The 9,178-nt window shown below is 39.6% G+C and overlaps 1 protein-coding gene across 2 annotated transcripts in view; it reads left to right on the top strand.

The window, feature by feature from the left end:
* Nucleotides 1-1,811: 1,811 nt before the first annotated feature.
* Nucleotides 1,812-9,178, top strand: part of LOC110031141 — a 20,712-nt gene continuing 13,345 nt past the window's right edge. Inside the window, exons 1-4 of one of the 2 annotated variants that reach the window (XM_020734208.1) lie at nt 1,812-2,101; nt 2,303-2,530; nt 2,685-2,763; nt 3,428-3,608. In XM_020734208.1, the coding sequence (XP_020589867.1) occupies nt 2,324-2,530; nt 2,685-2,763; nt 3,428-3,608 (467 nt within the window). In that variant the 5' untranslated portion in view covers nt 1,812-2,101; nt 2,303-2,323. Of the gene's footprint in view, nt 2,191-2,302; nt 2,531-2,684; nt 2,764-3,427; nt 3,609-9,178 lie in introns of both variants that reach the window. The other variant, XM_020734207.1, reaches the window with a different exon arrangement.

Genomic DNA, 9,178 nt, shown 5'->3' with positions numbered 1-9,178 from the left:
CCCCCCCCCCCCCCCCCAAATTGAACTTCATTTCACCTCAATCTTCAACCCAATTGATTTCCAAATGCCTTATGACAATATCCCATAACAAATTGATCATTCAATTGACCTAGATTCAAGTTTTAGTCCAGCGCAAACCCAAGTCCAAGCCAAATCCAAAAATTTGAACCCAAACCCTAAACCCAATTGGAGCCACTTGGTCTAGCCCAACTTGGACCACCACATCTGCCATTTGGACTCTAAGGACTACCCTAGATCCTCCTAGCCCACCCTAGAGGTGCCATGGACCAAGGGTCCCTTGATTTAGGGGATCTCTTCCCATTTTTGGCCAAGTGACCTAATCTTGCTCTCATTTGATTAAACCCCCATCCTGATCACAAGTAAACCTCCCCCTTAGTTCCTTGAGCCATATAGCCACCTCCCCAAACCTAGCCGGCTGGCCTAGTGGTCGGTAAAACCAAAATCAAGAAGGCTTCCTCATGGACCAAGATTGAAATACACCCATCCATTGCGGTCAACTCCCATTGGCTAATTGTGCCGCTCAGCCCTCCATATAAGCACCATTTTATAACCCTTGGATTGCCCTGCTGGCCACCATCTGTAGGCCACGGGGGCCAAATTCGGGAGTTGCACGGGCTGTGAACCAGGTAGACCATAGGGGCGAGTATAAATGATGTTCGTAGGCCGTGAAGGCTGGAGTCAGAAGTTGCATGAGCTATGAACCACGTAGGTCGTAGGGACAAGTATGAATGACATCCGTAGGCCGTGGGGGTCGGAGTCGGAAGCTACACTAGCTATAAACCACTTCGACCTTAGGGGCAAGTATGAATGACGTCCATAGGCCGCGTGGGTTGGAGTTGGGAGCTACATAAGCTGTGAACCACGTAGGTCATTGTTCACACATGAACCATAGTAATGAGCTTATGTTCCATAACGATGACTAACAATGTCTGGTTGGTGGTGATCGAAGCTGATTAGTGGTGATCAATGATGACGGTCAATAGTGGCTGACAGCGATCGACGGGTGTCGATGAAGGCCGACGGTGGTTGACGACGGTTGGGATGGTGTTGGACTTCAGCTCCTTTAAGAACTTCGAGTTCTCTCTCAAGGTTCATGTCTTCTATTTATAGTCTTCTAGATGTCATTAACTTATGAATATGAATCATTTTGATCAGACGGTCCGAAGGGCTTCCTCCGATCAAACAATGATTAATGAACATTGGTGTACCTTAATGATGTCGAAATTGCACAATCTTGGGATCATTGGATTTTTCTTGTCGAGATGCTCGATTCGACTATAAACTTTCCAGCTTCGACATCTGTTTGACCTTCAAATAATGTCTGGAGACTTTTCTAGAGTGATTTAATGACTTGAGCTAGGCTTGATTCGACTTGGATTAGACTAATTTTTATATCATTAGGTCCGTCTCATCGAGCCGGTTAATTTGACTATAAGTTTGTTGAAATCAGTGTTCTGGATGATTTTTTATCAAAATTTGAATGTTTCTTTCTTAAAATATTATCTCGAGATTCATGAGATGATGAACAACCTATCAATAATAATAATATAAAGAAAAACATTATTAAAAGTCAAATTATTTAAATGATCGAATGATTCTCTTTCGTATGAAGTGCTGAAATAATTTTCCAAAGCAGCTTCGTTTTAACCAAGAGTTCATAAAAATGTTAAGGTAGTGCACTCTTTCAACTTGCAGCGGGATTACTTTGGCATTTCTCTCTTTTTGATGCATTACTTTATGAAGAAATTAAATAATTAACGCGAGAAAAAACCGAATATTAGAGGGCAGCGTGAGTGGTTGAAGGCACGGCACGCCCATGTAAAATTGGAACAAATTTCTTTTACCAAATTGAAACGCGATTCGCCACATTTGCTTTTTAGCAAGCCAAAGCATCATCCAATTTTATGTACTTCTTCATAATTCCTTACGAAATTGCCCCTATACTACTCGATTGCGACCCCCGGCAACTGTTTGATAAAATTCCTAGCTAGTTTCGAAAACAAAAACTTTGAATTGCTCCTTGGATGTCTGCTTCTTCCGACTACTGTTGGATACAATTTCTTGTAATCCTTCGAAGCTGGTAAGGCAGAACTCGCAAACTTCCTCTTATTTTCTTCGAATCAAACTCTCTAAGGATCCAGCAAATCGATGATGGGAATAGAGAAGAGGGTAGCGCGTTGCCTTTACTGTCACTCTCCATTTCTTTCTTTTTTCTTCGTTGTCTTGCCCTCCTGAACTGTTTTATTCTGCATTCTAATCCGTTGTTGTTGTTGCTTTCTAGGATAACGATCCTTCTTGGAGCATGCCTGGGGACAAAGGCTTCGCCGGAAGGCCCAAATACGATGTACTCGGCCTGATCTTCGAAGAAGTGAAGGGAAAGCCAGATGAAGCTGATGGCTTCGTCTCCCTTGACATCGAGACTCTCTCGCTCCTTGCCGCAGCCTCAGCTTCATCTCCTCCAATTGTTGGCTCAGGTGATCAAGAATCGATCGCCGGAACCCAAGCTTCTGTAACGTCTTTCTGTTTCCTCTTTTTTTTTTTTTTTTCTTTTTAATCTTTCCGTAATTAGTTAATCACCGATCATATCTTTTTACCAAATATTTTCTTTTTATTTTTAATCACTGATTGTTTTATTTTCTTTTCATAAATTTCTTGTGTTTTAGTTCAAGAAGACTGCCTTTAAAAAAGAATCACAGGGCGGAGGAGAGAGAAGGAAGGCGGATTCCGTCGCCGCTGCTGCGGGTTAGTTTCAAGACCTGCTTTTTGTCGTGTTTTGAAATCGATAGTGGCGTGGTAAAAAGTTTGAATTTCAATTTTTGGGAAATGAAAAATTAATTTGCTTCGATTAGCGGGTCACTCGTTCCATAGTAGTGTAGTTTCAATTCATTTGGTGGTGACTTTGAATTTTGAACCAGTGATTTTAAATTTAATTTAGTAACTCACAAGGAAGCACAATAGCAAAACTAGACTACAAAATTCATGTATTTGATCGAAGCAGAGTGATTATTTTGCTTGAAACTTTTTTATCTTTTCTGTCCTCTAATTGGCCTTTTCAAATTATAATTCCTAAGGGGCTGCCTTGTAACCGATTTAGAGCGGGATTTGAGTTAAATCTTGCCAGACAATCATTTTGGACAGAATAAAAATGTGGGTTTGATAAATTTACGAGATTTACAGAACATGCATAGGAGATCATAATGAATTTATGCTGATGTTCCCATACAGTTTAATGGGATTCGTGGGGATTTAGATAATTTAGTGCCATATCATTTTGTATTTAGTGCCTTGTAACCTAAATAGTATTTGTTGCCAGACAGCCCATAAGTTCAATATAGTCGTTTGGGGTGGGTTGTTTTGCTCCTGTCATTTATCCATTGTTTAAACTACTGGGATGGGTTTGATGCAGATAGAGAAAGTTTGTCTGTTCTAATACACGTGGCAAGCGAAGGAGACGCCACTCTGCTGATTCCTCAAAAGACCTCTTCAGAAGCAGTCGTCGGAGCTGGCGGGCGCAATAGGCGCATCGCTGGTCGGCGGCAGGGCCTGCGGCTCGATCCCCGGCGAGTCGTCGTGTTGTTCGCCGCCTTGTAAGTCTTTCTGACACAAAATAACTTCTTTTATCTTTTTAACGATTATCTGCAACGGTCATTTTACGGCGTTCCTCTAATACGTAGCTCCCCCAAGAGTAATGCTTGCTCATCTATAATTAAAAGTTAAAAATGGTGAGCACTAATGTGATAAGAGTATTTAGTCATGTTTGGGTGGGACCATGGTGACAGATTCACGGATACAAATATGAAGTGGTCCTAGTGCCGGTTAAGTTGGGTTTATTCCACATGGACATCGCACCATGTTCAAAGCATAGCGTCGACTTCGAGTATCATTGGGCCAAATCTTGGCCAATTATTATGGCGTTGAATAAAGACAATTATCTTAATAGAAATTAATGTTTAAAACTCGCCTTCTTTCGTCGTCTCTGCCACACGTTGCTTAGCTGAATTATCTTCTCATCAGCTGGGCCCGATTTTGATCTTAATTACTCATATAAAATAAAATTGATGAACTGAAATGCCAGATGGCTGTCCACGAAAGTTCGCCTTGCAAAAGAACTATGGAGGTTTCCGCCGCCCATTGATTCTTTTGGCGTACAACTGAAGTTTGTTTCCTGGCCACACCTCGGACAGTCAGCCCTAGTCAAATGGGTCAACCAGTCGGGCTAAGTCAAATTGGGTTAGAATCTGAAAATTGCTGTCTAAGTTGACACAGTAGCCAGGATCTTTAATCAATATCTTAGCATTCAGAATCGTTAATCCTTGTCACTAGATCTAGTTTGGTCCTCTAATGTTGCCATCATTTCACATAAGAAAACTCGCTTCAAGAGTTGTTGAATCACCCGGCTGAATTGATCCAAGGGGACTTACAAGTTGGATCAAATCAAACAAGTCCATGTGAAACATGCTGTTATATGGTAAGGACCAAAATAACAAGTATACACCACATTAGCTCTCAAATAAACAAATGGAAGTGAGCTCATTTTTTAGGTCATTAGATTTAATAGAATTTTGAGATTATTTAAATTATGTTTTATTTCTTTTTTAAAAGAGAATGAATTTGAGAGAATTAAATCACTCTCTATCTTATCTTTCTTACAATATGTTTTTTAGAAAGACGAAACTATAATAACGCTATATTTAATAATGCTATATTTAATAATGCTGATAAGTTTGACTGAATGATGTTATGCATAAAATAAAAAATAAAAATAAAAATAAAAAAGAATAATGTTATGTATTGATGCCATCAAATAATTTTTCATCATCAAACACGAATCATGATGCATTTTGAGTAGGAAATTCTCTAAATTCAAAATAACTCGAGCATCAATTTAAATAAAGTTATTGTCAAACTGAGTGTCCCGTCGAGACAAACCCAATAACACTGAAAGTTATCCAATCTGAGTTCTAATCAGCCGAGCACTTAAAGTATTGTTAAATGTTTGATGCATCAATTTGAAGACCAAACAATTTCAAAATTTGACAGGCTTATAGTCAAATCGAGCGGCTCGACTAGAAAAATTCGAAAATGCTAAGATGATTCAATTTTGATAACGTTAAAACATTTAAATGTTGAAAAAAATTATTGGTGATTAAGAGAATCAATGCCAATTGTCGTGTACTTTTTTGAGAGAGACCCATTCTCGCTGCCTAAAGGGGGAAGGAAAAGAGAAGAGAGTGAGCTAACTATTGCAGCTTAACTATTAAAATTTGGGAGTTGTCACAATTCACCATGTTTTGTTTCAGATCACCAGTTTTGCGGATCACCAGAATTCACTATTTGTCACCAAAGGTTATTGTCAATCGATCACCTCCAATAACTTGTTATGACCAACTACGATTGAGGGTGTAAACGAGCTGAGCTCCTGTTCATGTTCAGCTCTTTTGAAATTATTCATGTTTGGTTCTATTTGTTTGAATTTAGCCTGAATTGTTTAAATTATTTGAAATAAGAGTGTAAAGGAGCCTCATTCATCTACTTTTAAAGTTTAGCTATCTTTGGTTTAATTCTAAAGAATGTTTGTACTCTTCTAAACAAAAAAATACAATATGTGGGACAAAAAAATATAAAAATTACATTTTTAGCCTTGTTTTAGAAAGAAGAACAAAGGATATTCTGATCTTTTTTATTTCGACCTTTAAATTTTCTCGATGTCCGTGCAGACAATTTTTGTGTATACAATATCACTTTGTAACCTATGTTCAATCACTCCCACAATTTTGAGTGATAAGAGCAAGTTTTCTCGAGGAATTGGAACAACTCCAATTGGTTTCTGGCTGAATTAGAACTCGAATTGGTACTTATGTTTTCTGTTAAACCTTTTGTGCGAGCTGAGAGGGCAAGATGATAAACCTATTTAAGAAAGATGGACATTTCTCTCTTTACACACACAAACACCTATATATATTACTTATGCATTTTATCAAAAAACCTAAATAATACCTCTAAAGCATACACGCTCCACAATCCCAATTCTTCATTATTTCTGGTTACTAGAAAGAATAGAGCAAAACTTGAGGTGACTCAACTTTAATTCTAAACAGAACAGCAAACGAAGTACCTTAAATCCTCCAGATCTAACAGACAAAATAATAACTAGAACTCCCACAAAAACTTAGAACGCCATTTTTTCTCATTTCAATCTAAACCCAGTGATAGAGTTGTTTAATGGCTAGATTTAACATGAATTTTTCTAAACATAAATGGAAAGACAATAAAAATCCCAGAAAACCTTAACCATATTTTTCCTCAAAGAGATAACCAAGATGACAGCTATAGAACTTTCAGAACTTTTTGATCTCCCTGTTTTTACCTAAACTCTGGCTGCTGAGATTGAAAACTACTGGAGGTTTCTGTAGTGACTATATAGGGAGTTAAGCAGGAAGATGTGTACGGAAAAGCTAGACAGGATGAGCCAGATCGTTACGTGAGGGAATAGTTGAGTTAGGTGGAGCAGGGATGAAAACAGAGGACCAGGTGAGGTTAGGGGAATGAAGGTGCTTACGGGAGAAACGGGAAAGAGGTCGAATTTGAGGGGCAAGTTCACGACTTGGAGGGGGTTGGGCTGCCGTGACGTCGATAGAGAAAAGGAGAGCTTCGGTTGCGCGAGCTGGGGAGTTGCCGGTCTGTGATGTGGACGGAGCTGCGTTTGTTCGCTTGGAGATATGGAGAGAGAGGAAGACGTGAGAGGGAAGAGAGATTGAGGAGCAAACAGTGTGCGCTAGGGGGCATCGGTCTAGTCGAGCGAGAGGGAGCAGGGAGACGAAGCTTGAGATGGCAAGTGGAGTTCAAGCTGTTGGTACGATGGCTGTGAGGTGGTTGACAGAGGGAGGAGCAGCCAGGGAGAGCGTGAGTCGCGAGCCAGGAGATTTCGCTAGTGAGAGTTCGGATTTTGTGTGAGCTGAGCGGGACGGGAGGGGACAGATGACGTCACCAGGATATTTCACATCTATTATTCGGTAACAAAGCAAAAGCATGGCAGCCTTTGTCGCCAATAATAATAATATTATTATTATTCAATAAGATGTCTTGGGATTCATGCCAATAAATCCGAATAATATGGTTGCCTCTAAATATAACTTCCTGGATGATTGGCACGATCCGTTTTATGGTGGGACATTATTTAGACAAATTTTATCATGGATCAAGTCATCTTAATCTCAATTTGAGCCTTGTTGCATTCAAACCCCTTCTTTTCATCGAACTTGGTTGTATTCTTCATCAGAGGTTCATCACATGGTAATTTTGATAATCTAGAAGTGCTCGCTCGATTAATTACCCAATTGGACGATTCTAGGATAGTTTCAGCAGCCTATGAAGCAATTTAAAACTTAATTCAGATGTGTTGTGCTAGAAATGTTGTCATGAATCATTTTTGAATCGAATAGTTTTATATTTTTTGCCCGCCTCTCTTAGTGGCATGATATGTTGGTCAACAAACATCCCTTAATAATGTGGTGCGTGTCTAGAGCGGATCATATTCGTTGTCGTTGAATGAATTGGCCTTGACCATTTCATTGCACTGATTATTTCTCCCTCCAGTTTTATAGTATTGCAAGAAATACTCGGTTGATTTTAATTCTTTATATCATGCTTGTTGAGAAATTAGGGCGAAGAAAAACAGTGATCGACACAAATCTAGAAGAACCCAGAGATTTAACAAGGTTCAGCAAAGATGCCTACATCCTCGGGAGCAGAGCGGCGGCTTCCTTTCAATATTCAGAAAAGAGGTTACAGAATAGAGGATGTCTCCTGGGGTTACTAACAGTCCTATTTATAAAACCAGGAGTAAACCCTAATACAATACGTAATTACAACATTACCCCTGTACCGTACCTCGACGCTTTGCCCCCGCACCCCAACCCACGTAACCCACGTAACTTCCCAATCTTCCCAATCTGGACAGATTCTTCCGCTCCGCTTCGATCCAGCATCTTTCTCTATATGGTATATGAGTCATACCATAACAAATCTCCACCTTGGCGAATATCCAGCCTCTTAGGAAAAAAATACCTGAGAGTTAGACCTGCACCGCTGTGGGTTGGGCCACCATGCTTCTCTAGCAACTGCAAACATTCAACAAGTCCAAGCAATGCAAGAACTTGTTGATAGTAACTGACTTGATTAACATATCAGATACATTCTCATCAGTATGAACATTCTACAATAGTATCTCCCCAGAAGCTCTGATCTTGTGAAACCTGACATCCATGTGCTTGGTTCTCACATGGTACACCTGGTTCTTAGCCAGATAAATAACACTCTGACTGTCATAATGCAACTGAACTCCACCTTTCTCAAGGCCTAATTTCTTTACTAGCCCAGCAAGCCATAAGGCTTCTTTTGCAGCTTCAGCTATTGCCATGTACTCAACTTCAGTTATAGATAATGCCACAATATACTGAATTGTTGATTTCCAACATATAGGCCCACCACCAAGAGTAAACACATGCCCAGTTGTAGACCTTCTGTCATCCAAATTACCAGCATAGTCAGAAACAACGTACCCTACAACTGAAAGATCATCCTGCTGACAGCCAAAAATAATTTCATGTCCTACAGTAGCCTTCAGATACTTGAAAATCCACATGACTGCTTCCCAATATCGTCTTCCAAGTTTAGTCATGTGTTTGCAGACTTGACTAACAACATGAGCCAAATCAGGATGAGTACATACCATTGCATACATTAAGCAGCTAACTGCACTGACATATGGAACCTTTGTCATGTCTTCAATTTCTTTATCTGTCTTAGGACACTGTTCTGAAGAAAGCTTAAAATGATTTGCCAAAGGGGTGCTTACAGGCTTTGCTTTGCTCATCTCAAACCTTTCTAACACTTTCTCAACATAGCCTCGTTGAGATAAACATAATCGTTTTGAGCCTCTGTCTCGATGAATCTCCATTTCAAGATTCTTCTTTATAGGACCCAAGTCTGTCATGTCAAATTCCTGGCTCAATAAAACTTTCAAACCACGGACATCATTCATATTCTTTGCAGCAATCAGTATATCATCAACATACAATAACAAAAAAATAATAGAACGATCATCAAGACTCTTCACATAAACACAACAATCATACTCACATCTCTTGTAGCCAAT

The sequence above is a fragment of the Phalaenopsis equestris genome, unplaced genomic scaffold (genome assembly GCF_001263595.1).
Source record: "Phalaenopsis equestris unplaced genomic scaffold, ASM126359v1 Scaffold000777, whole genome shotgun sequence".
Classification (NCBI taxonomy): Eukaryota; Viridiplantae; Streptophyta; class Magnoliopsida; order Asparagales; family Orchidaceae; genus Phalaenopsis; species Phalaenopsis equestris.
The sequence above is the reverse complement of the archived record's forward strand: the minus strand, read 5'-3'. Positions and strand labels throughout refer to the sequence as shown.